Source organism: Phodopus roborovskii, unplaced genomic scaffold (genome assembly GCF_943737965.1).
Source record: "Phodopus roborovskii unplaced genomic scaffold, PHOROB, whole genome shotgun sequence".
NCBI lineage: Eukaryota > Metazoa > Chordata > Mammalia > Rodentia > Cricetidae > Phodopus > Phodopus roborovskii.
The window spans coordinates 11,262,920-11,282,847 of record NW_026126638.1 but is presented as its reverse complement, the minus strand read 5'-3'; the positions used below and the strand labels follow the sequence as shown (position 1 = coordinate 11,282,847).

The following is a 19,928-nucleotide window of genomic DNA, read 5'->3' as shown; positions in this document are numbered from 1 at the left end:
AAAGCATTGTCCTCAGGATCTCTGCAGCTGTGGTTTAATGTGACTACCTCTGTAAATGCAGGTGGAATCTGCAGGTCTACGCTTGGGGGCTGTGTTTATATGCCCCATGCATCCACGAGAGGGATGCATGACAATGTTCATTAACCCTTGCTGTGTTGAACTGCACTTTGTATCTTCCCATCCTGTGCATGGCCAGCTCTCTTGCCATAGCCCTCAGCCCATGATTCTGTGCATTAACCCATTGCAGAAGTTTTACTGTACACATGCTGTGTTTTCTAACTAACAGCTTGTTACTGAATATACACAGATATCAGTACTCACCCTCGTCACACCATAGGCGGAAATCAGTAGTGTCTTTCTTTACTTCTGCTTTTGTGTACAAAGGCTAAATCTTGACTATTTCTGTAGCTACTGGATATTTTTCCCTCATCGTGCAAGACTTTGTATCCCAGCAGCCTTAATATAGTGTGGACACTCACAGAGGTGAGAACCTTTCCACCATTCCAGCCATACTTTACTTCCCAGAGAACCGTCATATTTGTCACCATGGCTTAAAGCATGAATATGTGGATGTGAGCTTCTGAGAATGTCAGTCAGTAAGGGACATGAATACATCAACATTCTACTCTGTCCTTTGATATGCAAAAATCATCTGGATCCAAGCGTAATGAAATGCACAACCTTGTTGTTAAAGGTCAGAAAGGTCTGTCATTCATTTCCTGCTACCCATCGATTGGAAGAGAAATTAAAAATACTGTTAGAAGAGAACAAGGGCAAGAAAATTGAATATGTGAATGTCACTTATAAAAGTTAAAGGTATGTGTCTATGTGTGCGCCTGTGTGTGGGCATAAGCATGTGAATGCAGGTGCTTATGGGATTTAGAATAAGGCATTGGGTCCCTTTGTGAGCTCCTGACATAGGGGGTTGGGGACAGAACTTGAGTCCTCTGTGAGAGCAATGCACAAAAATGTTGAGCCATCCCTGTAGGCCCTGAGTAGTCTCTTTATGTTGAAAATGCATGCTTTCCTATGGTCCAGTTTTCATACTGTCTCACGCTGTTTTCAGTATTTGCTACTTCCTCCTGCTGACACAATTATTCTCCTTCTGTTTCTCCAGCAGTCAGTTTATGGGGAAGACACATTGTTCATTTCTTTTCTTTGATTAAAATAGATACATTGCAAATGTGATCTACAGAACCAGAGGGGTCTTTCTGGAAGCCATGCAGCCATGACTTAATTAATACTCATCCGTGCTGTCCATGGCTTGCGGTGCCTCTGACTTGACACTAGACAGCCAATGGAGCCAGTCTCTCATTTGGCATCTGGGAGAGTCCCACAGCCATCTTGTACTAAAGGTGGAGATCTCTATCATGAGGCTCATTTTGCATCACACACTAGAATGAGAGGAAATTATTCACACAGAGCCTCATGTTGCCCCCGGAAAAGCTCAAACCAGCTATTTATCTGGTAATTATCTTAATCTTAGGATTCTCCTGTCTTTACCTCCTGAGTGCTGGTATTATAGGCATGCACCACATATGTGGCTTATGTGATGCTGGGAATTGAACCCAGGGCTTTCTGTATGCTAGCCATGCACTCTACCAACTCAACTGCATCCCTGGCCCCAGAGGACTATTAATTTTATAATATCTGTTTTCATAGAACTTCTAAAGTTTCTAAACATTTTTTTCTGCAAGTTTAAAATGTCATCCATTATGCAGATGGAAGTTTGCATATAAAATGTATATAAACAAATTAACTATTTTGGAAGCATAAGTTGACTAGGAGACAACTTGTCAATAACTAAGAAAAGGAGTCTAAAGATCACTGACAAACATTCTCAGATGTAATCTGTCAATCCCTTAGGTTTTGAAGGACAACAGTCAGCCCATAGGCCACTATATGATGATTGTATTGCCATTCATTTATTCATTTAAAATATTTAGCAAACATTGATGAGTTACAAGTTATCTAGAAGTGAGGTAACCCTGAAGAGGATATACCCATTAGTCCTTACATTTTCTAATAGGAAAAAAGAACATGACTACCAAGCTTGCTTCTTGGCATTTTCTTTGTCTGGAGTGACATTTCGTGATCTCTCTCTATTTATTAACTACCTCTGACCTTCACCCTCTAATGCCACACCCTCTAATTCCCTTGGACTTAAGTTTAACTCTTTAATGTCCAGGCACTTATCTTTTGATACAGAACATGGTCTACCAACTTTAAGGTAACACAATAACCTAACCCCATCTGAGAATCAGTCAAAACCTGAGGCCATATGACTGGTAATGTCGTATGAGAAAGACAGGGGGGAGGCTACTGTCTGTGACAATGGCTGGGGATAGGGAGGAGGAAGGGTGTTCTCTCTCCGTCTTCTAATCAGTAGGCCTGTGCTTGCTTCTGTTATTTATTCACAGATTCATCAGTAAAGGCTACCCTCATTCATTAGACTATTGAATGTCAGAGGTGAAGTTTTTCTCCTAGAAAGTGGTGCCTTGTTAGGCAATCATGGTGGCCCATGCCACGGCCCTAAACGCTTAGAGAGGCAGAGGCAGAGGCAGGAGGACTGAGATTTAAAGCCAGCTACATAGTGAGATTCTATCTTGATAAAAGGCTTGTGACTACAGATTAGTCTAATTATTATTTCAGATGAGCTCACACTTGTGACATTCAAGTTCTTCTAGGTATGTAATTTAACTGAAAATATTCTATAAATGTTCTCTATCCATGGCTCAAAGGGCAAAGTACTCAAGAAAACTTGTTTTCTTTACCCTAAGAATGTTGTCTTAGAAAAACCACAACATGATTATGTACAAGAATTGAAGAGTTCTGTATGGCTGCCGCCTGCTGCCTGCTGCCTTCTGCCTGCTTAGGAAAGCAGCAACTGTCTCACAAGGATGGTTAATGTCAGATGGAAAACTCACCCAACATCAGCATCAGGAAACATTTGAGCTTCACACATGTGCAGTGTACTAATGTATAAGTATGTGGTTTGTATGATTGCATGTATGCCTGTGTGTGTTTATGTATGTGTAGGTGTGTGTGTGTATTTTTGAACATTTAGATGGTATCATGGCCAACAGTTTGAGAGCCTCTGTTCTAGAACATGGACTATTTTGGAAGAAGCAGGTCTGCCAATACATTGACTTCAGTCCCTAAAGTCCATATTCAGATTTCAGAGTTCAAGAACTCAAGCTGTTGTACTTGGTCATAGACTCAATGGAACCTAGTAAGTAGATTAACATGGGTTTTCTTACCCATGATCCTCTGCTGCGTGTTCCTCCTCTATGTACCCTAGAACAACTGTTAGATTTCACCCCAAGTTCAATGACTGAAAGATAGTCTGTCTCCTAATTTGTACTTTTTATAACAAATCTGGAAGGAATCGTGCCTATGAGATTCCAGAGCATCCCAGAATTTTGTGGTTCATTTAGCTTACATTGCACCATCTAGGCAAGGCAAAGCTGGAGGTTAGGACTCCACTTCATGGACTTCAGACATGCTAGACATACATGTTTACTGAGTGAAGAAACTAAAGAATGCCGATACACTTAAAACCATCTCTTTGTAATGATAAACCAATCCTCGACATTTGCATAAAAGTGGAAAGAAGCTGTCACATACATTTGCGACTTCATAAGACCCGCTCAGCATCTGTTCCATGTAACGACTTAGATCTGTGATTCTCTTGTGATCCGAATCTGTAAACGGTAAGTGCCACCAGTGAGGAAACCTGTTTTAAAAGAAAGCAGTGATACTTCAGTCAGTAGGGAAAGTAGCTTCTTTTGGGTGGTCACACAGTTAACAGCTGCACTAGTGGAGGGCCAATAAAAACATTAGAAATCCTGGCCATTTCATAGACACCATTATAGTCATTTGTGCTACTGTAATCATCACTGATATCAACACTAATTTAATTTAATGTTAATTTAATATAATCTTTATTACTGTATTTATGGCAGATCACAAATGTTTCCTCCCTGTACATGTAGCAGCTAATACATAGTTTCTAAGATTAATGACCTACGGTTTTCCAAAGAGTTCTGATTGTATTGTTTCTTACGGGCTCACGACAGACATTATTGCATGATATAAATTAGATGTTTCATCCAGTAGCATCTGCTTCCATCTGGCCTTAGTCTTGTGAGTTAGAGCCATCCTGTCCCCAAGAGTCTGACCAGACAGCTTCTCTGTCATCTACCTGAAGACGGTCTTGGTGAGTTGGGCTTAGTATCAGTTGTTTGGTGGGATGACCTGTTAGTGGTCTCATCTGGTAAAGTAATTTCATGCTTGACTGCATCTTTTCAGAAACTTACTGTTGCCTTCTGTAATACTTTCGCCTTTTGGTTCAGATGAAGGCCTGCCTACAGAGCTCACTGGAAAGAGGCATGAGAGGGGTTGTGAAGCTTTGTCCTCAAGCACACAGAAGCAGGTGGTGACCTCCCTGTTAGTTCTTTTTCATTTGTTTCTTTTGTTTTTGTTTTTGAGACCAGGTTTCTCTGTGTAGTCCTTTCTTTCCCGGAACTCACTCTGTAGACCAGGCTAACCTCGAACTCAGAGATCCACCTGCTTCTGCCTCCTGAGTGCTAAGATTAAAGGTGTATGCCATCACCACCTGGAATCCCTGCTACTTGTTAAGGAAGCCGTGTCAAGTACAGAATGGATAAATCTATATATTAAATTATTACCTAGTAACTAACATTTAATATTTTAAAATAGTCTATCAATCTAAGGATTTAAGTATTAAGATTGTTTTTGTCTGTAACTAGTTATGAAAATTAGTACCAATATATAATTAGTCTATAATATAAAAATAATTACACACACATGTGGTAGCAGTTTTGGAAATGATCTTGGCAATAAGGATGCTTCAGTTAGTTTTAAACATAACTCACATATCTATATGCAAAACTTCCATATTGGTATAATGAAGCAATTCGATCTTTTCTGATGTTTTACAGATACTGGAAATTCTAAGTATATTTATGTGCACAGAATTGAGGAATTGGGCCATACGCGTGCCATCCAACCCATCTGAAGCCGGCCTACCACATGCCACATTGACATCCGTTGTGGAAAAGTATATTTATACGGTTTTAACTGACACCGTTGTCACATTCCCTCTTGGCTTTGTTAAGGCAAAAGAGCAGGCAAAAGAAAATAACAGCAATATATGTTTGTTTGCTTGCTTCTTGTGTTTTTAAGTCCTGATTTGAAAATGGAACTATTCTCATAATTAGGGTAATTTGTATTCTCCATGCTAACACCAGGGTTTTCTTTTCCTTTTGGTCTGGTCCTGCATGTTTTTTCCCATCTTGGGAGGATAGAGAATGAAGTTCTGAGGCATGAAGAAATGTAGGAAGAGGGAAAGAGGCTTGCCTTCTCCAGCAAGTGAGTTCAATGAAAACCATTCATTCTAAGAAAATCTCCATGCCTGTGTACTCTTGGAAGGTATGGGGGGGGTACATATGGCTCGTTTGGAAGACCTCTGTGGCAGGCTATGACTAATTAGAATTCCATCCTTCCTCACTGTGGCTTTCTTATTTTATTTTATTTTTTCCTCAGATGGGATTTACAGAAGTCTCTTAGGGCTTCCCTCAGTAAATGTAGGAGTCAGAGAAAATCTTGCCCTTGTCATCATCCATATGTATGATCTCCAGTCTTGGCCCCTAAGGGAGAGTGAGCCCACAGGAGCTGCTCAGGGCACACAAGGCTAAACGTCCCTCCCACAGTGGGTTCCTTAGATGGTTTGAATATCAATTTAACTTCGTCACCAGGCAGCAGCCGTGTGCAGAGCAGAATCCTAACTAAGGCTGGAAACTGAGAAGGGGAATGTGGAAAGAGATGCTCACACTTGTGATGTTCCCCCCAGCACACAAGAGGCCTGGGAGGGCAGCCTTTAACAGAGGTAATTCATACTCTCAAGTGACTGCTAGTAGGTATGATGACCACCCCGATGCTGAACTTTGCCGCTATTTGAAGATTTTTGTTCGTGTTTCTTTCTTTTTTGCTTTCTTTTTCTGAGCCTCCACAAAACAATCCTAAACCTGTGCATAGAAGTTTCCAGAATGAATGCACTTTCCTCTCATTCCCTAACTGTTGTCTTATGTCTTATCTTCCAGAAAATGTTCATGTTTCAAACTGTCTATGTAGGGAATAGGGTTTTTTCTGCCCGCCGCCAAGTCTTGTCCCGCCCCCGCGCCAGCCCCAAATAACACACAGAGACTCTGTATATGATATAATTTTGTTGGCCAGCTACTAGTTTCTTATTGGCTAGCTCTGTGTTAATTATTAACCCATTTTTATGTATTTCCACGTGGTCTTACCAGCGAGAGGCGGCTGGCGGTTCTAGTCTCTCCAGACTCTCCATCTTGACCCTCCTTCCTACTTCCTTTTTCCTCCTTGTCTCCTAGTCCCTCCTATCTTCCTTTCCTATTGGCGAACAGTGCTTTATTCATTAACCAGTATGAGAAACATATATACATAATGGCATCTCCCATCATGTCTATGAGAAGAACAAGCATACATTTTCAATATTCTAAAATACCTCTTTACCTATTGGCGACTTGTATTTATGTTTTAGAAGGTGACTAAACTAGTCCCCATGTGCAAAGCAGGTCATATCATAAGTGGCCACTAAAACATTAAAGTTTGGTTCATTTAACAAAAACCCCAATGCAGATGAAAGAAAAATCAAAATTAGATTTATCTGACTGCTAATATCACAATTTCTGGGGGAATTCATTATTTTAAAGTTAAAATACAACTTTTCTATACATCAAAATCAATGACCTAAATTTGCCTCATTTTAATTAGCAAATATTCCAAGCTAGATGAATAGTAGTTGTTCTCTTTATATCTATAGTTAGCTTACTTTAATCTTTTCTGTAGCAACAGAGAGATTTCTGTAATTCCTTCAGAAAGTATGGGAAATAAATAACATTTAGGTCATGCAATTTTAGTTAAGTATTGATTGGTTAAGGAAATGCTAGCTTGAGAATAGTAAAGGAGAATTATGAATAAACCCATTGATGTTACTATATTTCTGTCCCCCCAGGACAGAAATCACTCATCCTTCTTTATGTGCTTATATGTGTGATTATATATGCATTTTCAAATTTCACTTATCGTCAAAAGAGTAGGCATGTTGATTTAGCTCTGACTTTCAATTTCAATTCCATTTTTATAGAAAACAACTGAGAAGATTAAATTTTAAAACAGGGAAATGAAACAATTTTTCCCAATAAGTGATGAAAAATGAAAGGGGTTCTGATTTTTTTCCCCATCTACAGAAATCAATAGCTGGAAGCAAAAGGAGAAAATTGCAAACTTTGTTCTGCTTTCTGCTGCAAAGGGATCTTTGCTAGGGCTTTGCTGGGACAGCGGCCCTGTATCAGACTCCCAAATGGGAAATCCCTGAGCCATCATTTTCCCCTTTGCTCAAGGGTAAGTTCTGATGGCCAAATATGGAGAAGGGACTGATCCTTACTCTGGGAGGGTCAGCGATGAGAATTGCTTCTGAATTTGGCTGTGAAGTCTGGAAAAGTGTTCGAATGACTTTCTGGTCAGGCTTTTCCTGTTGTCACTGAGCGTCACCTCGATCAGGTACAGCTGCAGATAAATAGGCAACAAAACAATCAAAAGATGGAGATATAACTTGCCATACGTCCTAAAAGTGGCTTTTAGTAAATTAAACAAAGAATGAAACTTTCTGTTAAAAAAATTATCGTCAGAGCTGAAGGATGCAATTTGTAGCGCCATGATGACCTATAAATAAAACGTATGAGGGTCCCAAAATTTTATGTTCTGGCAACATTGCCCAATTTCTGCTGTCCTTTCTTGCAGACACTTTAATTAGCTCTTGATTTGTAGTCTAACACAGGGTAGGAACTGTTCCCTCTGATGGGTCTCCACTGATAGCTCCAGTTGTTATGAATTTTCTTAAGACATCTCCTTAATGGCAGTCCTTCACTCGAAACCGATTTTCAATTTGCACAGTAAAACGCACTATGCTTTAACAGCTACGTAGAGCAGACCCCGTGGCACAGATTTAGACTTACGTTGCCGTGCGTCTTGCTGAGCCCTAATATTGTGGCTCTCTGAATTGTCCTGGTTTTGTGCAGGGTGCAGGATTCCCAGGGAAGAGTCTGAGGGGCAGGTTTGGCAAGGCTTATGGCTGGCATCTGTGCCAGTGTGTGGATCAGGTTATTCAACTTAACTGGGAAGCACTCCAGACTTTCCTTTATTTTCCTAGAGAAGCAGAAAAGAAGACAGTAAGGAACACTCCCTCTATCGGCTGGCTGTGTCTGTGACTGAGCCCTGTGTTTGTCAGATGCAGATGTGTTTGGAAGGGTGAGATGGAAATTCATATATACAAACCCCATGTATTAAATATTGTGTTCCTAAGCATTAAGTTCACACCTGGAAGTTATTAGGAAGTAAAGAAGACACTCTTTTGTTTTGGGCCAGTGAGATGGCTCAGCAGGTAGTGGTGCTTGCTGTTGAACCCGAGTACCTGAGTTCCATTCTACGGGGTGTCCTCTGACTTCTGCATGAGTTTTGTGAGCACAGAAGTGAACACACACACATACACACACACACACACACACACACACAGAGAGAGAGAGAGAGAGAGAGAGAGAACAGATTGGCATAGGGCATAGCATCACATCTGTAATCCTAGTATTGAGGGAAAGAAGACAGAGAAGAGGGAGGGAAACAGATACACACACACACACACACACAAAGATACACATACAAACACACACACAGATACACCTACATACACACACACACAGAGACTCATGCAGAGAGAGATATGCAGACACATGCAAAATAAATAAATAATAAGTTAAAATTAACAAGTTATTTTGTTTCATTTTTTAGAGATTCTGATATTAAAACAAATTAACTGTCGACTTATACTCATGTACTTATATACATTCATAAATTAAACCTAGAAATCGAGATAGGGCAAAAGCTACCTAACACCAGGTGTGTGCAACCTATAGCTCATGTGCAATCCAAAACAAAGTCACAAACGTACAACATTAGGAGACTGCTTCTGGTAATGCCTGTGTTTGGCTCTGCAGCATGAACTCTGTAAAGGACATCATGTTGCTGTGTCCAAAGGTTGAACGTGTTACGCCCACTCCCGCCCTTCCCTGTAAAGGACTTTCAAAACCATGTCTCCATGCTCACTGTTTAGGTTTATCTTATCCCTGTGTACTTTTATTCCTCTATAAGGTGACTTAGAAAAATCTAGCACACTCTCACAATGTACCTAATGTTTAAGTATTTTATATGAACTGTATTTTACTCTATAGTCCTGTTTTTGACTGCTTTGATTTTTGTGTTTGATCTTGAAACCATATTTTTTTGTGTTCCAGTGATACAATGATCTCTTAATATAAAGTTCTCATTCTTTCTTTTATGATATTTTCTATTTATTCCCTTCTAAGAAGAATACTGAAAATTTCTTTTAGCTCTCTCTTATCCAGAACGACTGGGTATGATAATAAACTCATCATTACTAGAAAGTAAATAGCATTTTCCTTCTCTCTGTTACATTTCCCAGTTTCCATTGGCATCGTTTTTAAAGATTTATTAGTGTGTGTGTGTGTGTGTGTGTGTGTGTGTGTGTGTGTGTGTACGTGTGTGTGCCCTGTAGGATTTTACACTGGATATGAACAATATCACTTTCTATCCCATAAAAATGTCTAAATGCTTCTGGATTTTAATAAATTTCTTCTTTCCATTGAGGTAACAGATAAGGCTTTCAGTTTAATTGCTTAGTGGCTGTTTGAATATTTATCTTGTAATCATTTATCCAAATTCTTTATCTGAATTCTGTTCTTGTTAATCCCTTGGGATTGTTTTAGTTGTTCCTCTATTCAACACTATCACATATTTTCACTCTCAGCGAGGGGACTTCCTGTTTCCCTTGGCAACGGAATGCTTATAACTTTTCACTTTCAGAAGTATGATATTTATCTACATTTCCTTTCATTGTGAGCTTGCTAATGTTTTCTGACATGAATAGATATAATCAAGTGTGAAATTTCTGGGCTGGCATGCATCAACATTATCATACAATAGCCCCTTTAGAACCAATCCACCAGGCCCTCCATGGTAACGATGTACTTCAGTCATGTTTAATAATTTCCCCTAACTTTAGCAATATTCAGACTCATCTATCTTTTCTAGTCTCGAGCTCCTTTTGGGTAAGTTTCAAATTTTCTCATTATTATACCTACATCGATGCTAAAATTTGCTAAAGTCGTTGAAATACAGCTCTGGTCCCGTTATTCATTTCCACACTAGTCATTATTTTTGATGATATTCTTGGAACTTATAAATTCATGAGTCTATGCTGTGCTAGAGAGCGTTCACTTTAAAGACAGGAAAATAATGGTAATAGTACGAGCACATTACCAGTCGTTGTTTATGAGTATTTGTCCATACCTTCATCGGTCCATCCACCCAGCCAGTGCTCACGGGACACTTTTATTATTAGTGTGGCAGGCTCCACACTCAGTCCTCACGAACTGTCCATCTTAAGTTCTGATGCTCACACTTCGTACTTTCCACCTGTGTGGGTGTAGCGCTCTGTTCTCACATCGTCTAGGGCTTAGTAATCTTAGGAAACCTTGGGGCCCTCTGAGTGGTTTTTGCTTTCTTTAGTGTGTGTGTGTGCGCGCGCGCGCACACATGCATGTCATGTATGTAGGTGCTCTTGGAGGCCACAAGAGGGCGTCTGATCACATGGAGCAGGACTTACAGGATTTATAGGATTTACAGGGTCCTGGAGACTGAAATGTGTTCTTGGGAAGAGCAGCAAGTGTTCTTAACTACAGAGCCATCCATTTAGCTCCTTGCCCTGTGGTTTTGAAGCAAAATTTCATTCATATCTACCTCTTCTTACAGGCACCATATCACCCCTAGCTGTTAAATATTACCCACCCAGGAGTTGGCCTTGACAGCAGTAGGATTCTAGCGTCTTAGGTCTGATATATCCAGAAGATAACATTCACACACACACACACACACACACACACACACACACACATGCACGCACGCATGTATACACACATGCACACACACACAGCGGCCAGCTCTAGGACTCACTCTGTTTAATGGCACTATTAGCAGGAGTATATGCAGAACAACTTTTTGGTTTGGGTAATAGCGTATGTGTGAGTGTGTGTGTGTGTGTGGGGGGGCTCATGCATGTGAGGCAAGCATTCTATTACTGGACTATGTCTCTAACCTTTATTCAGAGTTTTTCTTATACTAAAGATCCAAAGCTACAGCCATAAGAATCTCAGCTCTGAGGAAAACCCTGGTACTCTTGAGAAAGAATGTCTAACTCCCCTGATAGGCACAGCTCTGTGCACTGGGGCACACGGTGATGGAGCCAGTCAGAGCTTTGCCCTCAGGAAGTCTATGTCCTTTGGCAAGTACCTCACTAAATGCTTTGTGAAAGGCAGTACAATTCTTTTCTCTGTGGATAAAACCAAGATCTATGAAAGATTCAATGCCACCAATATATATATATATATATATATATATATATATATATATATATATATATATTCTAGGAAGTTGTAATCAACGAGTCCCATTCATATTTCTCTGATTCCCAAATCTTAATTCTGTTTATGAGTTTTTGATAAGGAAAAAAAAACTTTCAATTTTGTTTTACCGAGGAAAATAATCCAGTAGTTTTAGTGGATTTCCCTGGTGTGGTAAATGCTATAAAATGTTTAGGCTTTGATTTTTACTCAGGAATAGCCTGTAGTCATAAGAATAAAAAGCCTAACAAATATTTCCAGAAAAATGAAGAGATCAATAATCACTACATTTCTTAAATATTAGACCATGTTTTTTCTTTTTTGTTTGTTTGATGTAAATTGTCCTCAAACTTAAGCTCCTTCTGCTTCAGCCACCACATCTCTGGGATTGCAAGGCAAGTGCCACTACGCCCAATTCGTTCTATCTTAAAATGTATATAATCTGTATTTTACTTCACAGTAAATGTGTAGTTTCACATAATGTTTTATATTAATAGTTTAATCTTCTTCTCCTCAGAAACAACTGCCTCCAAGAACTGCCTTAGGAATGTATGCATGAGAAGATACTGAATCTGTAACTCTGATGTTTATAGCAACTTCTGGAACATTGCAAATCACTTTTTAAAATTAAATATTATATTATTGCATGTGTATGGTGTAAGAATATATGTGTATGTGCTATCCATACATATGTGCATTATACATATCTGTGATATGCTTGTGGCCTACATGCGTGTGTGTGTTTGTGTGTGTGTGTGTGTGTGTGTGAAGGTCAGAGACCAGCACTAGATGTCTTCTTCAATTGTTTCAACCTTTTGTGACCAAGTCTCACTGAACATGGGGCATACCAATGTGATCAGCTTGCCATCAGACCCAAAAGGTATCTTCCTGTCTCTGCCTCCCTGGTGCTTGGATATAATTGCATACTATTCAAGTCACCTCCAGTACAAATGACATAATTTTGCAATCACATTTACATGTATGAAGAAAACCTTTCCAGATAAGCCATAGTAGCTACTAGGGAATGTTAATTTTAGGGTGTGGACCAGAGTGATGTTCCAGGGTATGGGCCAGAGTGATGTGTGAGACCCTGGGGAATTTCTATGTGAGCATGTTTCTTTTCACAGTTTAAATTATTTATATGCTTCAGTGGCTTGACAGAATATGTGTTTTTCTGACCAATTCTTTTATTTCTCCAAAAATTGATTGTGAAGACTTTGTAAGAGTTACCCTCTGTGTTTCTACTTACATTGTAACTTTATTATTTATAAACAGAAATGACTCAAACTCACCAAGAACAAATTTTTCTTTCATTTAAATTGTATGCTTCATTTCGTTGCGGGGATTCTGGTATGTGTAATAAATAGATTATTGTACTATTGCTTTTACATTGGGATATTGATTGTCCAGCTTTCTGCTTTGCTCAGCAGTTTGGGGGGAATGACAAATTGATGCAGCTTTGTCACAATTTCTTTATTCCATGAGGAAAAGCAATAATCCAGCATTCAATTTGTAACTTCCAAAATGTCTGGCTAGCACTTTTTATACTTATGGCATATAAAGTATGCCATCACACAATTCCTATTTCATTATATATGACAAATATATACATATTTTATTATATATGTGTTCAAAATATTCAAGCACATCTTTTAAGCAAAATGGTGTTATTTAAAACAGTATTCTACAAAAACAATGGTTAAGAGAGATAGCTGCTATTCAGAGGACCTCGGTTTGTTTCTTAGAGCCCACATCAGGTCACTTTCAACAGCCTATAGCTACAGTTTAGGGGATCTGACACAGTTTTCTGGCATCTGCACACATGTGGTACACATAGATACACTCAGGCAAACACACACAGAGTATTTAAAGCATGTGCTCAACAAATAATTGTTGCAATACATTCTGTGTGCACAATAAAAGATACCATCCTATGCATTTTATTCACAAAGAGTCTTGCTGTAGCTCAGGTTGGCCTTGATCTGCTCCTCCTCCAGCTTCAGCCTTCTGATTGCTGGGAACAATTTTATTTTTGAAAACTCAGCATGAAGATGTGTCAAAGAGAACTCCTAATTACTGGTTGCACATGTATGCCATGCCTTTGTGTACATATGAAACAAAATTTTAATGTTTTATCCTTTGTATAAAATGCCATGCTAATTCTTATGGGCTTGACAGGACGCTTGGGAGTCATGGCCACAAGAAGGTGGATATTTTCCTTACAATTGTCTTCCTGAGTGTTGGAAGTAAAGGTGCGACCACCATTGCCTGCCCTCTATGGTGAACTAGTGGCTTAGTGTGTGTGGCTAACTAGCAGTTTAGCTCTTAACTAGTATGTGGCTAACTAGTGGCTTAGCTCTGTGTTCTATCTTCAGGAAAGCTTTATTTGTTAGATTACAAATAATGCACGGCTATAGATAACCTATCAGTAGTTATCCCTGGAAAAGACTGATTCTTCTGATGGGGGCTGTATTTCTGTATAGATGTTTCTCTTATTGGCTGATGAATAAAACACTGTTTGGTCAATAGAGGCGGGAAGATAGGTGGGGCTAGGAGATGAGGAGAGTTCTGGAAAAGGTAGGTGCAGAGAGATAGCGAGGAGACAGGAGACACCGTGTAGTGGAGGAAGGAGTAACAGGTCTGGAACCTTCTCCAGTAAGATAAGACCTCGTGGAAATACTTAGACTAATAGAAATTGGTTAATAGTTAAGGCAGAGCTAGCCAGTAAGAACACCTAGCCATGGACCAACAGTTTAATAATTAAGTCTGTTTATTTGGGGGCTCATGTGGCAACGGGACACGGCGGGACAAGAAAACTCCAGGAACATTCTCCCTCTCTCACTAACCATGATTTGCCTCTATCTTCCCCAGGAGTAAAGCTGTGCGAATTCCCCTGTCCACACTAGTTGGTGTTCTCATGCTGATGTTGTGTTTCGGCAAGCACACTGCTGAGATTTCCTGGCTGAGGCTTCCCTGCATCATACAGAAGATACTCTCTCCCAGCACATAGAGAGAAAATCTTCGATGTCTTTGCTGCTTTCCAACTTGAAGTTTTAGATTGAATGGCACAGAATGGGTGAGTCCTAAGTAAATGTCACATGGGGCTCCTGAATGAATACAAACAAGAATCTCAGACTCCTTAGCTCAACTATGCAGGGCTCATTATTATACCTTCTCAGGGAGGCACCTTGTAAAACCTGGTCAGATCTGTGCAAACAGAATGGCAGAGCAGTATGGTCAGTCAAAGGGTGGTTCTGAACCATATCCTCAGAGCCAGCAACTTTACTGATAAGACTGAAATTAATTGTCATGCACAGTGGAAAAAAAATCTAACCTGCAACAATAGAGAAGACTAAATGGCAACAAATGGTGTTATAACAGAAGTCACAGAACTCTTTAAAATGTGAAAATGTGTATTTAGAATTGTGGTAAGTTACTTTCATGCAGCTGCTTGGTAAGTCACTAGGACAGGCAGCTCTGTGAATTGCTCAGGCTCAGGACTTGTGTTGCCTGTGAACTGAAGCACAGAGCAACTGCATAGGCGATTCATTGTGAGCCACCGTCATCTGCAGGCTTCAATCGTGATTTTTGTTACCATTAGTGGGCATGTTAAACTTTTCAAGTGCACTTTGTTTTTAGACTCAGGGTATTCCAGAAAATTCAAAATAGCACTTTTATTACTCAACAGCTAATTTTATACTGACTTGACATTTAGGCAAATTAGGCAAATTATCACAGATGTTCCTAGTACAGAGGTTTAGACCAGCAACTGAGTTATCACACATCATTCCAAATGTGGGAAGCACATACATTGTAAAAGCTATAATACTGGTAGGTAAAGAATAAAATGAAAAACACAAGCAAGGGTCCAGAAAACTAGTGGTGTTTGAGTTGTAATGATATGAAAAAGCCACGAATGGCTTTCACAGTGATGAAAGGGATGCCGAGAATACTCTTTGACTTTGTTTCCTGGGTTTAAGAAATGTTGAGTACCTTGGTCGTTACTTTCTCTATGTGAGTGTGCATGTCTGTAAGTGTTGACAGTTAAGCTAGGATAAAGGACACCATGATCCTGATTTGTGGAATGAAACAGTTTACAATATGACAATGTATAAGACACTAAGTGAGACTTTAAATGTAACTATAAAAGAACCTAGGCATCTCCACCACCCATACAACGTTCTTTCGCTCAGTTCTGGGGAGAAAACAGTTACAAAAGCATGGCGCTGTGTCTTAATGCCTTTAGGCATGCAGTCTTATTACTTGGCCAGGAGATAAAGGGAGAAAGAGGGGGACACAGCATTCCCTGAGTTGTGTCTGTAGTTGTGAGTGGCACAGGGGACCGCGGCGAAGGCGTGAGTTCAGGTGCACACTCCTGAGAGGCTGTCAGCATCTCCATCTGCTTCAGAATCATCTCTTCTGGTGCCAGCACATTTCTTCTACACAATGGTCCCTCCCAAGGCTGTCCTCTCAAGTGCCAAGTTGAGGGAAGTGACTCCGGGCTGTTCTCTGGCAAGGGTTCCCATAACAAGACTCAAACAACAAGCTCCATAGAATCTCATATGGAGGACCCATCCAGCAAGAGCAAAGACAAGTATGTAAGTGAATCAGGTGTGCCTCTGGAATTAATACCAGAGAATGTAAGGATATCAGTAGTGGGGCATAGCTCGCTATGGGCAAGATAAACAAAGAAGGCCTGTTTACAGCTGAGACCAGATAGGCCCTGTTGGTTTATGACATGGTTGTCTTACTGTTTGAGTCTGTGCATGTCACTTATCTTTAAAATGCTACATTTACTTTTCTTTTATGTTTGAAGTTTTGCATTGCTTCAAGTTAGATTTTAGCCGAAGAGCGGTAGATTGCATGATGTCTGAATCACAGAATCTGCATGGCAGGCCCAAGGGGGTCTCTGAGTATCATGGATAATTTCTGCTGTCACTTTTGGAGAGGGAAATGGATGATGTGAAAAGCACTGTGTGGATGTGGGAGGGGAGGTGGGCGGTGGGATCTATGCCCATCGTTCTGGTCCATCTGTGAAGACTGTTATGTTACTAAGGACAGGTAAGCAGAGGGTTGAGAGTGATTGACAAGTTGGAAATAACCCGCTTGCACAGGGTTTTAATGGACGGTTTCCTTTGTTGTCTCACAGTAGGCTTCACGGCGATAGTCCATGAAAGCACCAATCTTCCGGGGCCTGAGTCATGATCCTTCCTTGGTTCCATTCAGCTGCACTCCTCCTCAGGGAGGGGAAGGAGGGAGTTAGGGAAGAAAGGGGTGGGAGCATCGAAGAAGAAAAACCTTGCTGACCAGCAAGCCAGTTTGCCCTTTCTTTTCCTCTCTACGCTCTTAATTACGATATAAATTTCAGTGCCTCACAGCATGTAACATCCTCTGAAATACTTACAATCATGTCTTGACCTGAATGCACACTCCCGGGGTAGGGAAGCAATCAGTGCTGCTCATACATTCAGATAGAAGGATCCCTGCTGGCTTCCAAGTCTCAGGCACAGTTGAAGGGGCTGGACCCTCCGGATGCTGACAGTATGAGGAGGGTGTGGCTCAGTCCTCACTCAAGCCCCCTTCCCCCCACCAGCTGTGATCCTGGTGACAGTGAGTGGGTGGATTCTCTTGTCTTATTTTTAATCTGGAACTTGGTAATTACTTCAGAATAAGCATCAGCACAAAGGCTTTGAGAATCTCAGAACAGAGGAAGAGAATAAAAGAATGTAAATGTGGAGACTATATGTATCTCTCTCAACTTCAACATATAATTAATGTGTGTGTGCGTGCGCATGTGTGGGTAATGATCTCCACCGAAGCACCAAACACCCATGATGGGTTCATTATGGAACTTGCTTCTTTTTCCGTGAATAAACATTTCCCTTTTCAGTTCTACAATCCATGAGATGTTAGAGAACACAGCTAAAGAGGACAATATGACTCATACAAAAGTACACTTGAATATTTCTATCTGTGACCTCCACAGCTACAAGTTCAACTAACCATAGGCTAAAAATAGTTTGAAAATAAATTTTCTGTATAGAACATAGACAGACATTTCCCTATTACCATCAGTCTTCTAGTAACACAGTAGGTTATATATCATTTCCATTGTTTTAATATAAAAATATCTATATAGTAATTAATATATTGTATATTATAATGTAAGACTATATAATGTTGTATTATTATTGTATTACCATACTATACAAGCAATCTAGAGATGGCCACAGGAAAATAAGAGCATGCTGTAGGTCATGTATACACCCTATGTCGTGTTAGGTAACGGACTTGACCATCTTTGGATCTTGCTATCTTTGGAGACTCAAAGATGATTGTAAAGTAGTACATTTAATTTCTAACACTCATATAAATCCCAAATGTTCTGCCTAAGTTGCTTTATCATTTATATTTGACCTAGTTTTTTTTGAAACTACTCTATTCATTGTTTAAAGATTTAAAGAAGAAATAATACATATTTTAGAAATTCAAAATATTCAAATAATAGATCAAGGAAACATTTTTTGTGTTGTAAGGAAGCATAGGCTCAAATGTATCATGGAATAATAACGATATTGAAAAACAGAAAGGCTGAATAGATGTTCATTCAGGGAGAAATAACTTACAACAGAGACAGATAAATGCCAGCAGGTTCCCGTCCCAAGGATGCATCCGGATGCTTTCTGTCTCCATCCAGCAAGCCAAAGAGCACTCTAGGATCCCCTACCTCAGACCTAGTTTCCCCAGGTCATGTCCTCACCTGTCCCCGCCCCCAATGGGTGTGGTCAGTGCAATGAGTGCAGACAGAGTGAATATCTCACTGCACAAATGACAAGATATTTCTGGACCGTCCATATCAAGTTCTCTGTTCTTGCAGACTAGGAAACATCCCTGAGTTGTCCATTCTGGACAAAGTACCTGAAGAAGATCTGAATAGACATATGAAATCTAAAGATATAATGGTGTTCTATTGAAACCTTAGGGGATAAAATATGGTAGTGAGATCTTGAGGATTAAGAAAGAGTGAGTCTCTTACATTTTTGGTTGTGAGCCTAGCCTTTAACGGCTGTGTGTAGCTGGGTCTATCTCAGGGTACCCTGACTGCAGGACCACTATCTATCTCTGGTGCATGAGCTAGTTTGTTGGAGCCCATTCCCTAGGGTGGGATGCTATGCCCAGCCTTAATGCAGGGGGAGGAGCTTTGTCCTGCCTCAACTTAATGTCCCAAGCTTTGCTGATCTCTGGTGGAGGGGTGGATGGGGTATGGGCTAAATGGGAGGGGGGACGGGTGGTAGGAAAAACTGTGGTTGGAATGCAATATTAAATTTAAAAATAAACAACAGCAACAACGAACCCCACAAAGGACACAGGGCAGGGAAAAAGAAAAGAAACGAAAGAGTAAATCTCTTGAGAGATTTTGCTGAGAAGAAAATAGAGGCCATTTCCTATGATATAATCCCTGGAGCTGCTTTGTGCTACTAGATCTGCAGGATTGTGATGTGTGCCCTATTCTTTCCAAGACAAGTTTGTGAGCCTTCCTGGGTGTCTATAAGCATAAGCTGAGATAACTTGAGGTCTTCTGAACTCTGCAACCAAGGGGTCATAAGGTTTACTTATGCTATAGAGCTAGTGACTAGCTATAGTCAATAATCATATTTGTGATTTCTCTCTCTGTCTCTGTCTCTCTCTTCTTCTGTGTGTGTGTGTGTGTGTGTGTGTGTGTGTGTGAGTATTTAATTGAGAGGTTATTTAGTTTACTTGCTGCTGTTTTGAGGTAGGGTCTTCCACTGTAGCCCAGGCTCATCCATTACTAACTATGAAATCCAAGCTAACTTTGAATTCATGGCAGTCATCCTGCCTCAGCCTCCTGAGCTGAAATATATAATATATATATTTATTTGAGACAGGGTTTCTATGTGTAGCTTTAGAGCCTGTTCTGCAACTAGCTCTTGTAGACCAGGCTGGTCTCACACTCATAGAGATAAGCCTGCCTCTGTCTCCTGAATGCTGGAATTACAGGCATGCACCACCATCTCCCAGCTTGCTAAGGATATTTTTGTAAAGAGTGGAAAAAACAAACAAGCAACTCCCGACCAATCTTACCTAATGAATCTCTAATGGTAGATATAAAAAATAATAAACAGGTACCAGAAAAGCACATTCCTCATCTTAGCAGGGACTCTACCTAGCGTTACTTAGTAATATCATCTAGTTTACAGGACTGACTCCTGGAAAGACTGTGGAATGGAACAATCCCACCTAAGCTCTTCTTGCTTCTGTGGGTGGCAGGGAAGACCCTTAATCCTCAGCTTCTCTGTCTTCTCCTTTAAATGTTTATTGTCAGCAGTATAA

General features: G+C 40.2%; 1 protein-coding gene across 1 annotated transcript in view; it reads right to left on the bottom strand.

Annotated features, from left to right (window-relative positions):
- Nucleotides 1–3,519: 3,519 nt before the first annotated feature.
- The window catches only part of Pik3c2g (phosphatidylinositol-4-phosphate 3-kinase catalytic subunit type 2 gamma), a 221,596-nt gene continuing 205,187 nt past the window's right edge, over nucleotides 3,520–19,928 (bottom strand). The window contains exons 27-29 of the mRNA XM_051173115.1: nucleotides 8,064–8,253; nucleotides 7,493–7,614; nucleotides 3,520–3,736 (exon numbers count right to left, since the gene is read on the bottom strand). Coding sequence (XP_051029072.1) covers nucleotides 3,520–3,736; nucleotides 7,493–7,614; nucleotides 8,064–8,253 — 529 coding nt within the window. The remainder of the gene's footprint in view (nucleotides 3,737–7,492; nucleotides 7,615–8,063; nucleotides 8,254–19,928) is intronic.